We start from the raw sequence: 15,661 nt of genomic DNA, 5'->3' as shown, positions 1-15,661 counted from the left end.
ACGAATGACGGTTCCTTTAAGGGACGTCATCCAAGATGGCGTCCCTCGAATTCCGATTGGCTGATAGGATTCTATCAGCCAATCGGAATTAAGGTAGGAATATTCTGATTGGCTGATGGAATCAGCCAATCAGAATCAAGTTCAATCCGATTGGCTGATCCAATCAGCCAATCAGATTGAGCTCGCATTCTATTGGCTGATCGGAACAGCCAATAGAATGCGAGCTCAATCTGATTGGCTGATTGGATCAGCCAATCGGATTGAACTTGATTCTGATTGGCTGATTCCATCAGCCAATCAGAATATTCCTACCTTAATTCCGATTGGCTGATAGAATCCTATCAGCCAATCGGAATTCGAGGGACGCCATCTTGGATGACGTCCCTTAAAGGAACCGTCATTCGTCGTCTAGTCGTCGGAAGAAGAGGATGGATCCGCGCTGGAGGTCTTCAAGATGGAGCCGGTCGTCATCGGATGGAAGAACATAGAAGATGCCGCTTGGAGAAGATGTTTGCCGGTCCGGATGTCCTCTTCTTGCCGGATAGGAGGAAGACTTTGGAGCACCGGATTATGGATCGCCAACCCCCGCTTGGGTTGGATGAAGATCTTGGAGCCAGGACGGATCGGTGATACCTGGATGGTGAAGACAAGGTAGGAATATCTTCAGGGGATTAGTGTTAGGTTTATTTAAGGGGGTTTGGGTTAGATTAGGGGTATGTGGGTGGTGGGTTGTAATGTTGGGGGGGGGGTATTGTATGTTTTTTTTTACAGGCAAAAGAGCTGAAATTCTTGGGGCATGCCCCGCAAAGGGCCCTGTTCAGGGCTGGTAAGGTAAAAGAGCTTGTAATTTTTGTATTTTAGAATAGGGTAGGGAATTTTTTATTTTGGGGGTCTTTGTTATTTTATTAGGGGGCTTAGAGTAGGTGTAATTAGTTTAAAATTGTTGTAATATTTTTCTTATGTTTGTAAATATTTTTTTATTTTCTGTAACTTAGTTCTTTTTTATTTTTTGTACTTTAGATAGTTTATTTAATTGTATTTATTTGTAGCAATTGTGTTTAATTAATTTATTGATAGTGTAGTGTTAGGTTAATTGTAGGTAATTGTAGGTAGTTTATTTAATTATTTTATTGATAGGGTAGTGTTAGGTTTAATTATATCTTAGGTTAGGATTTATTTTACAGGTAAATTTGTAATTATTTTAACTAGGTAACTATTAAATAGTTCTTAACTATTTAATAGCTATTGTACCTGGTTAAAATAAATACAAAGTTACCTGTAAAATAAATATTAATCCTAAAATAGCTATAATATAAATGTAATTTATATTGTAGCTATATTAGGGTTTATTTTACAGGTAAGTATTTAGCTTTAAATAGGAATCATTTATTTAATAAGAGTTAATTTATTTCGTTAGATAAAAATTATATTTAACTTAGGGGGGTGTTAGTGTTAGACTTAGCTTTAGGGGTTAATACATTTATTAGAATAGCGGTGAGCTCCGGTCGGCAGATTAGGGGTTAATAATTGAAGGTAGGTGTCGGCGATGTTAGGGAGGGCAGATTAGGGGTTAATACTATTTATGATAGGGTTAGTGAGGCGGATTAGGGGTTAATAACTTTATTATAGTAGCGCTCAGGTCCGCTCGGCAGATTAGGGGTTAATAAGTGTAGGTAGGTGTCGGCGACGTTGTGGGGGGCAGATTAGGGGTTAATAAATATAACATAGGGGTCGGCGATGTTAGGGGCAGCAGATTAGGGGTACATAGGGATAACGTAGGTGGCGGCGATTTGCGGTCGGAAGATTAGGGGTTAATTATTTTAAGTAGCTTGCGGCGACGTTGTGGGGGGCAAGTTAGGGGTTAATAAATATAATATAGGGGTCGGCGGGGTTAGGGGCAGCAGATTAGGGGTACATAAGTATAACGTAGGTGGCGGTCGGCAGATTAGGGGTTAAAAATTTTAATCGAGTGGCGGCGATGTGGGGGGACCTCGGTTTAGGGGTACATAGGTAGTTTATGGGTGTTAGTGTACTTTAGGGTACAGTAGTTAAGAGCTTTATAAACCGGCGTTAGCCAGAAAGCTCTTAACTCCTGCTTTTTTCAGGCGGCTGGAATCTTGTCGTTAGAGCTCTAACGCTCACTGCAGAAACGACTCTAAATACCAGCGTTAGAAAGATCCCATTGAAAAGATAGGCTACGCAAATGGCGTAGGGGGATCTGCGGTATGGAAAAGTCGCGGCTGTAAAGTGAGCGTTAGACCCTTTAATCACTGACTCCAAATACCAGCGGGCGGCCAAAACCAGCGTTAGGAGCCTCTAACGCTGGTTTTGACGGCTACCGCCGAACTCTAAATCTAGGCCTAAATTAATAAACTCTATAGAAGCTTCATTACTAATTTTCAAATAAAATTTATTAAAAATTATTATTCATTAAAAAACATTTTTTTTATTTCAACACTCCTATACCCAAATTCATCATGTGTGTGAAAATATACAGAAACAGGGATTATAGATATAAATATAAGTATAAATATAAACCTAAGTAATTGTTATTCAGAAAACTATCAGATATATTGTCGTTAATCCATAAATACTCATAAATCAAAATCCAAATTTAACTCATTTGGGTCCCTGAATGAGAAGGTCCTGCCTCAATGGAAGCTTCCACGGTGGCAGAGAGGACATGTCCACCAGATCCGCATACCAAGTCCTGCGCGGCCACGCAGGAGCGATTAGAATTACTGAAGCCCTCTCCTGTTTGATCCGAGCAATTACCCGGGAAGGAGAGCAAACGGTGAAAACACATAAGCTAGGCTGAACGACCAAGGCACTGCCAAGGCGTCTATCAGTTCGGCCTGAGGATCCCTTGATCTGGATCCGTATCTTGGGAGCTTGGCATTCTGACGAGACGCCATCAGATCCAATTCCGGTCTGCCCCACCTGAGAATCAGAGCAGCAAAGACCTCCGGATGGAGTTCCCATTCCCCCGGATGAAACGTCTGTCTGCTCAAAAAGTCCGCTTCCCAGTTATCCACTCATGGGATGTATATCGCTGACAGATAACAAGAGTGAGCCTGCGCCCACCGAATTATCTTGGATACTTCTTTTATCGCTAAGGGACTCCTTGTTCCTCATTGATGATTGATGTAAGCCACAGACGTGATGTTGTCCGACTGGAACCGGATGAATTTGGCCTAAGCCAACTAAGGCCAAGCATTGAATATCGCTCTTAACTCTAGAATATTGATTGGAAGTAGAGACTCCGACCGAGTCCACACACCCTGAGTCTTCAGGGAATTCCAGACTGCACCCCAACCTAGCTGACTGGCATCCGCTGTCACTATCACCCATGAGGGTCTGTGGAAGCACGTCCCTTGGGACAGATGATCCTGCGACAACCACCAAAGAAGAGAGAGTCTCTTGTCTCCTGATCTAGCTCTATCTGAGGAGACAAATTTGCATAATCTCCATTCTACTGTCTGAGCATGCTCAGTTGTAGAGGTCTGAGATGAAAACTAGCAAACGGAATGATGTCCATTGCAGCCACCATCAATCCAATTACCTCCATGCACTGAGCCACTGATGGCCGAGGATTGGACTGAAAGGCTCGGCATGTATTCAGAATCTTTAACTTTCTGACCTTCGTCAAGAAGATTTTCATGGATACAGAATCTACTAGAGTTCCCAGGAAAGGAACCCTTGTCTGTGGAGTTAGTGAACTCTTTTCTAGATTCACCTTCCACCCGTGAGTCCTTAGAAAGGACAGAACCATGTCGGTATGAAACCTTGTCAGTTGATAAGACGCCTGGATCAGAATATTCTCCAGATACGGTGCCACTGCAATGCCCCGCAGTCTGACAACCGCCAGCAGAGACCCTAAAACCATTGTGAAGATCCTGGGTGCCGTGGCCAACCCGAAGGGCAGAGCCACAAACTGAAAATGTTTGTCCAGAAAGTCAAATCTTACGAATTGGTGATGATCTTTGTGGATAGGAATGTGAAGGTATGCATCCTTTAGATCCATGGTAGTCATATATTGACCCTCCTGGATCAATGGAAGAATTGTCCGAATAGTCTCCATCTTGAAGGATGGGACTCTGAGAAACTTGTTTAGACTCTTGAGATCTAAATGAGTCGGAACGTTCCCTCTTTTTTGGGAACCACGAAAAGATTTCAGTAAAACCCCTGCCTCTGTTCCAGAATTGGAACGGGACAAATTACTCCCATAGTGGAGAGGTCTTTTACACAACGTAAGAACGCCTCTCTTTATCTTTTTATCTGGTCTACAGACAATCGTGAAAGAAGGAACCTTCCCCTTGGGAAGGAATTTTTGAACTCCAGCTGATACCCTTGAGACACGAATTTCCAGTGTCCAAGGATCGTAAATGTCTCTTATCCAAGCCTGGACAAAGAGAGAAAGTCTGCCCCCTACTAGGATCTGGTCCCGGATTGGGGGCCGCCCTTCATGCTGTCTTGGGAGCAGCAGCGGGGCTTCTTGGGTTGTTTACCCTTGTTCCAAGCCTGGTTAGGTCTCCAGACGGACATTTAGCTTGTGCAAAATTCCCATCCTGTTTAGCGGAAGAGGCAGAGGGGACTCCCTTGAAATTTCGAAAGGAACGAAAATTACTCTGTCTACCCCTCTGCTTAGAATTCTTATCCTGAGGTAGGAGATGACCCTTGCCTCCCGTAATGTCAGAAATTATCTCTTTCAAGTCAGGCCCGAGTAGGGTTTTACCTTTGAAAGGAATAGCCAAAAGATTGGATTTAGAGGACACATCCGCAGACCAAGATTTTAACCATAAGGCTCTGCATGCTAAAATGGAAAATCCTACATTTTTAGCCGCCAATTTGGCAATCTGGAAAGCGGCATCTGTAACAAAAGAATATGCCAGCTTAAGGGCCTTAATTATATCCAATATTTCCTCTAAAGAAGTCTCAGTCTTAAGAGATTCTTCAAAGGCATCAAACCAGAATGCGGCCGCAGTTGTAACCGGACAATGCAGGCCGTCGGTTGTAATAGAAACCCTTGATGAATAAAAAGCTTTTTTAGAAGACCCTCCAATTTCTTGTCCATAGGGTCTTTGAAAGCACAACTGTCCTCAATAGGAATAGTTGTACGCTTAGCCAGGGTAGATGTAGCTCCTTCCACCTAAGGGACCGTCTGCCAAGAATCCCGAACGGTGTCAGCTATAGGGTACATTTTCTTGAAGGTAGGGGAAGGTGAAAACGGAATACCCGGTCTTTCCCATTACCGTGCAATAATATCCAAAATTCCCTTAGGAACCGGAAAAACATCAGAATAAGAAAGAACTTCTAAGTATTTGTCCATCTTACACAATTTCTCTGGTGGCACCACAATAGTCACAATCATCCAGAGTCAGCAAAACTTCCCGCAACAACAGACTGAGGTGTTCAAGCTTAAACCTGAAGGACATTACATCTGAATCTGTCTGGGGTAATGCACTACCTGAATCAGAATTCCCCTTCAGACAGAGTCTCCCTGCCTCCCACTTCAGAGCCCTGGGAGTGTACATCGGAGATCGCCAACAAGGAGTCAGAAGTTACCTGGACCACATGGTCCGCTCTTCTACTACGTTTGCCTTGCAACACTGGCAACTTAGACAAAACTTCTGTAAGAGTAGATGACATAACTGCCGCAATATCCTGCAGAGTAAATGAGGTGGACGCAGTTGATGGCGCCTGAGTAGGTGTTAAAGGCTGTGACTCTTGGGGAGAAAGTTACGGCATACCCTGAGTCTCATCAAGCTGAGAAGCATCCTTATTTGCATTAAAGAAAATTTGTTCTTTAAATTGTAAAGCCCACGCAGTACAGGAGGGACAAAATGTAAGAGGGGGTTCCACATTGGCATCTAAGCGCATATAACAAGTGTGTTCCAATAATTCAGCCATGATAAAAAGCCGCTGTGACGCTCACTTCACACCAACCAGATGCCTCAAGCAACCACTACCTAAGTCCGCTTGCTGATCTAGCTCTTTTAAGCTAAACCAAGCGGACCTAGGAAGCAACCAGAGCTCTCCGTGTACAAGATCAGAATAACAAGTGCGCATCAAGCGTGCGAACGTAGCCCCGCCCTTCGTGGGCGTTAGACATACAAAAATACAAAAAAAGGCGCCGTAAGAAAAAAATCAATGTCGGATAAACCCGATCTCCACAGTTTACTCGTATAAGCCAATGTGATCCCCAACTAAACCATGCCACATATAAATAAAGGATTAACAACCCTCTTTTACATCTCCAGCGTCAGCCTGCATATGGAAACACCACTGTTATTGTCATCGTTCTCAAACCCTGTTAGTGCAAAACGGGTCACATACTTTACACAGATAACACCAACCCACTGTTTTTACACAGCTTCTGTTATATGGGAAAAACAAGTAGGGAATTAACACATAGGTTACAAGTTAGTTACCCCACTTAAGCTGCAGCAGCTAACGTCCAGTCTGTTCTGAGTCATGCATTCCCCAGAAAACAAAAAGACTGTACATACCGGAATGCTGATCTGAACCTATCCCCCATGATAAGAGGACTCTTTACATCACCTCCTGTAGATCTGTGGGGACAAATAGGGCCTTATGTGACATCGTATAAGACCATCAGCAGGGCTGCACTAGCATGGGGAGTGAGTGATTATATAGAACAAAAAACTCCTCAGTTCCCATTGCTGAAACATCTGATGCTCCACCCTGAGAAAAATAGTACTCACTGGCACCATTGAAAAATAATAAACACTTGATTGAAGAATCTATAACTAACACCTCACTTTACCTCTTCCTATCACTAACACAGGCAAAGAGAATGACTGGGGTGGGAGGGAAGGGAGGAGCTATATATACAGCTCTGCTGTGGTGCTCTTTGCCTCCTCCTGCCTACCAGGAGGCATAATCCCACAAGTAAGGATGCAATCCGTGAACTTGTCATATCTTGTAAAAGAAATTTCAGATTTCACCTTCTTCTAAAACAAGGGTGGTCAATTGGAGATCCAAGGACCTCATTTAGCCTGTACACTAGTTTTTGCGGCCCCTGGGAAAAAGCAGAACTAAGATTGTGTGCCATAGTTTTTGTGGCCCCTGAAAAAAATCCAAACTACAAAGGTGTACTTTAGGATGGCCAAACATTCTAAACACTCCTCTTGATGGGGAGAACAGCAAATAAAGGCTACCCTGCAACCTTATCTGTTTCCTTTGTGACACTTTACATTTTTAGTAAGTTTATGTAGCCCTTAAGACTTCAAAAATATTGACCTGCAGCCCCTATGTATTAGGAAGATGTTAATCAGTGTTCTAAAAAAGTACAGCATTAATCCTACAGCATCAATTTCTTTAATTCTTTTAAAATAGAAAATTTTAAAGTTTACATTTTTTAGCTGATAAAAAAAAATATGCCACTTTATATAAAGTGTAACATGGACTCAGAAGTTCCACATTCAAGAACTTGACTCAAGTTCAAAATTAAAATTATACCATAATGCAATAGAATATTTTATGATGGCCTAGAGGGTGTCAGAAGTAGTCAAAAAAATACTTGACATTAAGAAGATCCATTTAAAACATAATGCCAATTCAGGATATTTAATTCCTATGTAAACTTACCTTTTTGTCCAAGATATTCTGCTTGTTCGATAGCAAACTGACATCTTCTGCTTGAAACCCTGTACAAAATGAGAAATACTTAAAAAGGGATAGAAAGGTCAAATTTTTAATTTGTAGCCTGGTGCTATCTGAACCTATGGGATATGAGGAAAAAATACAGAGGAGAAAATTATACTATGCATCCCCTGGTGTTATTTGTTCTGAGATGGCTTCAGTATGCTCTTATTTCAAATAATAAAAAAAAAAAAAAGATGAAATTACCTACTAAATACAAACTCCACATCCATGGGTTCAAAGCCGTAAGATTCCTCAAATTCTGAGTTGACACGGAGGGTAAGTTCTTCCTCGTGTATCTAAGAAAGCAAAGTTTTGGTATAACAAATGTAATTGTTAATCGGTCATCAGTAAAAGAAGAAAGTTGTCATTGTGACCTTATGCTATTTTTTGTGTGTTCATTGTGGCTTTAGTGAGTTTTCTATTATACTCTAATTAAGAATGCAACCTTTCCTTTACATTCTACTACAAGGGAGCAATTTCATAAAATATTGTTTATTGAAGTAGTGCTTCAATGCCAAGCCAGTACCAGTGTAATCAACATTATTTCCAGGCAGTAAGATAGATGCTAGAATCAAACACAAGGAAAGAGGCGCCGGATATGGAAACTGGAGCTAGGTGCAAACAAAGGCACACCACTGTGTGAATCTCTGAGGGTACAATGGTAAATTTGCAATGCTGCGGAGTTTCCTGCTTTACATCCCACACAGCCAGCTGGTTTGCTGAGAAAGCCAGCCTGTCTCTATTGGCACAATTAAGTGCCGCCACAGAATGCGAGTACCCTGCACAGATTGCAAATTTACCATTGTACCCTCACAGATTCACACAGTGGTGTGCCTTTGTTTGCACCTAGCTCCAGTTTCCATATCGCTGGACCCAGTATACACAGTCCGCTAAGACATAGAGTCTCCTACCTTAAGATATCCTGGATTGCCGGATCAGCTAGCTGGTTTGCTGTGAATACCAGCCTGCTCCTATAGGCACATTGGAGTGCCTTTCCATATTGTGAGTACCCTGCACTTGTTCTATATCTGATGTTGGCTGTTTCAGATTCACACATACGGCGCCTCTTTCCTTGTGTTTGATTCTAGATTCTTTAACCTTTGGAGGGTGAAGATAGAGTGCTGCCTTCAGTTCCATAGAAGACAGATACCTGAATCATATTGGATCACCTTGGACTTTGTGTATTTGTCCTTCATCTATGATCTAGGACTCCGGTATCTAGTAGTGTGTACACACACATCAATATTGTTTTTATATCATATTAGTAATCTGTTGATTGATGTATTGAAACATTTCTATATGGTCACGTGGGCCCACATATATACCCACATATATACTGTATATATATATATACTGTATATTATTCTTAGTAGCGCCCCTATTGGGTTATTCCCTTGGTTTGTAAGATAGATGCGCTGCATGAGGTCCGCAAGCGGTTATCTCGTTAGCAAAGGATTTAAAGCGTAAGTTGAATATACTTAAGCACATCAAGCTGATATCCTTTGCAATAAGGGTTGAGCTGACCTGGAAGCATCATTGCATATCTTGGGAACCTGACATATTCATAATCCATTAGTGACTGATATCAGGAGTTGCCATTTTATGATATTATTGCTAGACTGACTAAATAATCAACTATTGGACTATATACGCTGATTGATTCACTTGGAAAGTGGCATATGAAGCACATAAATAGTATTAGTTTATCAAGATCCTAGTATAAGGCAATGTTTCGCTATGTGGGACAGATATAGGATCCTATGCATTTTTGCATACAGTGTTTATACATTTGTACCAGTGTTTATAATTAAAGCAAATATAGCTGACTTACAGGAATAAAAGATACACCACAATAATATATGTTTTTATTAGATTTATATGTTATATTTGGTGAAATACTTTTAAGGTGGTGAAAAATCCTCTTAGGATTTCAAAACAATTGCACAGATGTATTTATATTTTTTTAATAAATGGAAATATTTGTATTTTCAACCACTAGCAAATGTGTTAATCATCTGGAATTATTACAAATAAAATGCTAAAGTAATTGTGTCAGAACAGTGTATATACAATGTGATAATCCAAAATTCACAGTAATCAGAAATGACTACCAATTTTTGATACTCTTGAAACCAGCAATAGAACAAAACAGACTTGCTCACTATGTAGAATTAAAATGTCCAAACTTTATTCATAACTGCTTAAAAATTTTTTTTCTAGATTAGTGGAATCGACCAACTTGTTTTAACTTAGCAGATGTATTCCTAAATTAAACTCCATGCTCCTCCACACCACTTTAGTCCACGAATAAGGGCCTGATGTTCAAAACCTCGCCGCACAGGTGAGATGATCTAAGAAGTCTCGTCAGTACGACGAGGCCCTTAAAAATATTTTGAAACAAATTTTATCTTGAGAAATGTTTATGTTGCTATGCAGTGTTCTTTATGTGAAAGAGACTCCTACATTACAATACAAGGTCTAAATATAAAAAACAACTGAAATTATGCTTACTTGATAATTTTCTTTTCTTCAGATGAAAGAGTCCACAGCTGCATTCATTACTTTTGGAAAAAAGAACCTGGCCACCAGGAGGAGGAAAAGACATCCCAGCCAAAGGCTTAAACACTCCTCCCACTTCCCTCATCCACCAGTCATTCTGCAGAGGAACAAGGAACAGTAGAAGAAATATCAGGGTGAAAAGGTGCCAGAAAAATGAATAAGACGCCCCACATAAAAGATGGGTGGGGAGCTGTGGACTCTATCCATCTGAAGAAAAGAAAATTATCAGGTAAGCAAAATTTCAGTTTTTATTCATAAATGGAAAGAGTCCACAGCTGCATTCATTACTTTTGGAAAATACATACCCAAGCTATAGAGGACACTGAATGCCAAAACGGGAGTGTACAATAGGTGGCCCATTCTGAGGGCACCAAGCCAGAAAGACACAACCCATCCCAATCCCGCTTCTTCATAGCTGGGAAGAAAATAAGAGTGAAAAAAGGCCCCCAAGGACACAGACTCAGACGGTCTGAAAGCCCGACTAGAGATCTCAAGCAGACCACACTGAACCAACACTCCTCCAAAAGGACCGTCGCCCGGTAGGCAGTCCCACACTCCTTGTACTAGTACAAATCCCCAAAAAGAACAGGATACGTGGAGCCAACAGTATACCCAAAAGGTATAAAAGATCCTTAAAAAGGAACAATCTCCTGAAAACAAGAGGAGACTCCGTACCCCGGAACCCCTAAGGATCCCGAGAACCAAATTAAATGACGCTACGGTAGGAAATCCAGTGAAAATGCCTGAGTCCAGAAACTCACCGTCCTCAGTAAAAAATCAGAGACATCCACAAGGAAAAATGCCAACAAAGGCAAATACCAAATTGTCCACCCTCCCAGACAGAGGGCACACACCAGGCAAACTAAGGAGCCAGACTATCCAAAAGTCCACTGGCCCTCCAAAGACCTGCAGACAAACAAAAGATCTCAGATTGTACCCCCCAGTCAGACCAGACCAAGCAACGGCAGATCTGAAGCAGGGGAACAAAGTAACCCAAGACCGACCCACAAAAGGCGGAAGAGTAGACATAGCTACATCAATCTAGAGACACTTGAAAAGGCACAAGATCCAAAGAAAACTCGTGAGCCAGCCAACTAAAGTCTCAGCGTAGGGCCAATAGCCCAGTTAGGAAAGAACAACTAAAGTCGACCATTGTCCGAACCGAAGAAAAACATCCGGTTCAACCTCCCACACACCGGAGAGCTCGCACAAAGGAACTACACCTCTGAAGAGAGGAGAGAAAGAGATAGAGAGCCCCCAGAAATGAGAGCATCAAGAGACACATGCCCAAGGAACAGGAATGTCAAGAAAGAAACCAGGAGAAAACCAGGGCGCTCCACTGGAGATCACAGAAGAGCCCCTCAGTGAAAAACACCACTGAGTCAGCGCGCCAATCAGGCGCCAGAAATAAAACCGTACCAATGCAACCATCCCCCTGTTAGACAGGAACTGCCACCAACAAGGGACAAGAGGCGGCTGACCCCAGGGAACCGCATCTACCACACCAGACAAGCCCCAAGAACCCCGGCTCTTAGAAAAGCTGGCCCAAAGAAATCGCCAGAACAAGGACGAAGTCCGAGTAACCCGGAATGCTGAAACTCCCAGGTCAGACCTAGGATCTTACATCCGGTAAGGTCCCACTGCGGGATCCAAAGGAAGAAGCCAAGAACAACTCTCCGACAACCGGAAGAATCAGGATAAGCCCCCTGGGTCTCACAAAAGTTTAAACTAAACTATCAAGCAGGAACAGGAATCCCTGGTCCGAGAGACCGACAGACCTCCCAGGGGACATCCAGACGAAGCTGGATAACAAGAGCAAGAGCTCTGCCAAAGGACTCCCAGGGACGTATAAAGACGCCAGAGAAAATAGGCAACCAAGCGTCACGAGCACGAATGTGCTTGAACAGCACGGCTAATCCCCTTCCAGGGAATCAAGCGCCGCCTCGTAAAACTACCTGGAGGAAGGAAGGCTGAAAATGCCTCACCGTGGATCGAAACTGTAACCCGTCAGGTTACCCACAATGCAGAGCACCTTCAGAGTATAGCATTATGATCTAGCCTTCCAGCTAGTCACGAACCCCAGAAACAGGGGGACAGCGAGGACAAGCTACCCACAGAACGACTGCATACTCTACACCCCTCAGGAGAAACCAGAGGGCAAAAACATGTGGTTGTCACTTGAGTAGCAATCTCTAAACCACACGAGGAAGGTTATTAGGACATCTAGAACCTAGACAGAAAATAGAACATTTCCAACACCAGGAAGAACCTGAAACAGAGTCGCAAAACTGTCAAACAATGTCAAATGTCCTTAAAAGGACAAAAGGAACAAAACAACTCCTAAAGGGAATCCAGATCCCTGAAGGTGACCCGTCCCAAAGGAGAAACAAAGATAGTCCAAAGAATGTCGCAAAACCAGAGACCTCAAGCCTCCAAAAGAAACCTCTAAAGCCTCCAAAAGGCAAAAACCAACCTGACGGGCAAACAAAAAGGCGTTAGGGCCTCTATCCTTCGCACCACGTAGAAGTAATATTCCAGCTCCCCAAAAAGTGGAAACGACTGAGAGAAACGCAGCAATTTTGCTGACCCAGTCACCCGAGAGATGGCTACAAGAAGACCGAAACACTCAAGAACCACTCGGACCCAAGATTCCTGGTAAGTGCTTAACTAGAAACAAAATAACACAAACCGTATTGTGAGAAATCGCCGCCCCTACCAAACCAGCTAGGCTGATAGACGACACGTGTCTGAAAAAGTTGCGTGACAGAAGAACTGAATCCAAGCAGGGCCAACCCACAACGGGGTTACTACTGCCAAGCAGATTAATTCTACTCTCAGAGAGAGGAAGAAAATAAACAAACAGTTAAACATGGAACTAACGTGTTCAACAACTTCATTAGAGCATTGATACCAGAAAAAAGGTCCCACAGGAACAATTATAAGGAAAACAAAAAATCATCCTACCGGAGAAAAATAAAACAGGCAACCCAAAGGTCAACGCCCAAAAAAGGAACAGAAAGCCTGCAGGACCAGCCTAACAGAAAACCTGTTCTTCAAAAAAAACTGGGAAGGATCTCGATAAGACTTAGAGGAGATTACTCCATCCCCCCATGTCGAACATGGTTGTGTCATTTGAAGAAAGAGCTACCGAGTCCCATATCCAAGAAGGACAGGGTTCCCCAGCAACCCGAAAACGTTTCTGAGGAAGACACTAAGGCGAGCCAGTCTGAAACTAAAAAACATAATTTATGCTTACCTGATAAATTTATTTCTCTTGTAGTGTATCCAGTCCACGGATCATCCATTACTTGTGGGATATTCTCCTTCCCAAACAGGAAGTTGCAAGAGGATCACCCACAGCAGAGCTGCTATATAGCTCCTCCCCTCACTGCCATATCCAGTCATTCGACTGAAACAAGCCGAGAAAAGGAGAAACCATAGGGTGCAGTGGTGACTGTAGTTTAATTAAAATTTAGACCTGCCTGAAAAGGACAGCACGGGCAGTGGACTGGATACACTACAAGATAAATAAATTTATCAGGTAAGCATAAATTATGTTTTCTCTTGTTAAGTGTATCCAGTCCACGGATCATCCATTACTTGTGGGATACCAATACCAAAGCTAAAGTACACGGATGATGGGAGGGACAAGGCAGGAACTTAAATGGAAGGAACCACTGCCTGTAGAACCTTTCTCCCAAAAACAGCCTCCGAAGAAGCAAAAGTATCAAATTTGGAAAATTTGGAAAAAGTATGAAGGGAAGACCAAGTTGCAGCCTTGCAAAGCTGTTCAACAGAGGCCTCATTTTTAAAGGCCCAGGTGGAAGCCACAGCTCTAGTAGAATGAGCTGTAATCCTTTCAGGAGGCTGCTGTCCAGCAGTCTCATAGGCTAAAAAAATTATACTCCGAAGCCAAAAAGAAAGAGAGGATCCCGAGGCCTTCTGACCTCTCCTCTGTCCAGAGTAAACAACAAACAGGTTAGATGTTGGGCGAAAATCTTTAGTAGCCTGTAAGTAAAACTTCAAGGCACGGACTACGTCTAGATTATGCAAAAGACGTTCCTTCTTTGAAGAAGGATTAGGACATAATGATGGAACAACAATCTCTTGATTGGTATTCTTGTTAGACACCACCTTAGGTAAAAACCCAGGTTTTGTACACAGAACAACTTTATCTGAATGAAAGATCAGATAAGGAGAATCACAATGTAAGGCAGATAACTCAGAGACTCTTCGAGCCGAGGAAATAGCCATCAGAAAAAGAACTTTCCATGAAAGAAGTTTGATATCAATAGAATGAAGGGGTTCAAACGAAACCCCTTGAAGAACTTTAAGAACCAAGTTTAAGCTCCATGGAGGAGCAACAGGTTTAAACACAGGCTTAATTCTAACTAAAGCCTGACAAAATGCCTGAACGTCTGGAACTTCTGCCAGACGCTTGTGTAAAAGAATAGACAGAGCAGAAATCTGTCCCTTTAAAGAACTAGCTGATAATCCTTTGTCTAAACCCTCTTGGAGGAAGGACAATATCCTAGAAATCCTAACCCTACTCCATGAGTAATGCTTGGATTCACACCAATGAAGATATTTACGCCATATCTTGTGGTAAATTTTCCTGGTGACAGGCTTTCGTGACTGTATTAAGGTATCAATTACTGACTCTGAGAAGCCACGCTTTGATCAAAGCGTTCAATCACCATGCAGTCAGTCTCAGAGAAAGTAGATTCGGATGATTGAAAGGACCTTGTATTAGAAGGTCTTATCTCAGAGGCAGAGTCCACGGTGGAAAGGATGACATGTCCACTAGGTCTGCATACCAGGTCCTGCGTGGCCACGCAGGCGCTATCAATATCACCGATGCTCTTTCCTGTTTGATTTTGGCAATCAGACGAGGGAGCAGAGGAAACGGTGGAAACATATAAGCCAGGTTGAAGAACCAAGGCGCTGCTAGAGCATCTATCAGTGCCGCTTCTGGGTCCCTGGACCTGGATCCGTAACAAGGAAGCTTGGCGTTCTGGCGAGACGCCATGAGATCCAATTCTGGTTTACCCCAACGGAGAACCAATTGAGCAAACACCTCCGGATGGAGTTCCCATTCCCCCGGATGAAAAGTCTGACGACTTAGAAAATCCGCCTCCCAGTTCTCTACACCTGGGATATGGATCGCTGACAGGTGGCAAGAGCGAGTCTCTGCCCAGCGAATTATCTTGGAGACTTCTGGCATCGCTAGGGAACTCCTGGTTCCCCCTTGATGGTTGATGTAAGCCACAGTCGTGATGTTGTCCAACTGAAATCTGATGAACCTCAGTGTTGCTAGCTGAGGCCAAGCCAGAAGAGCATTGAATATTGCTCTTAACTCCAGAATATTTATTGTGAGGAGTTTCTCCTCCTGAGTCCATGAACCCTGAGCCTTCGGGGAGTTCCAGACTGCACT

At 42.7% G+C, this 15,661-nt stretch overlaps 1 protein-coding gene across 1 annotated transcript in view; it reads right to left on the bottom strand.

Moving 5' to 3' along the window:
• Nucleotides 1–15,661, bottom strand: part of MOV10L1 (Mov10 like RISC complex RNA helicase 1) — a 1,168,229-nt gene that overhangs the window by 779,147 nt on the left and 373,421 nt on the right. Inside the window, exons 11-12 of the mRNA XM_053719185.1 lie at nt 7,873–7,964; nt 7,612–7,670 (exon numbers count right to left, since the gene is read on the bottom strand). Of these exons, the coding sequence (XP_053575160.1) occupies nt 7,612–7,670; nt 7,873–7,964 (151 nt within the window). The remainder of the gene's footprint in view (nt 1–7,611; nt 7,671–7,872; nt 7,965–15,661) is intronic.

The sequence above is a fragment of the Bombina bombina genome, chromosome 6, assembly GCF_027579735.1.
Source record: "Bombina bombina isolate aBomBom1 chromosome 6, aBomBom1.pri, whole genome shotgun sequence".
NCBI classification, from domain to species: Eukaryota; Metazoa; Chordata; class Amphibia; order Anura; family Bombinatoridae; genus Bombina; species Bombina bombina.
The sequence above is the reverse complement of the archived record's forward strand: the minus strand, read 5'-3'. Positions and strand labels throughout refer to the sequence as shown.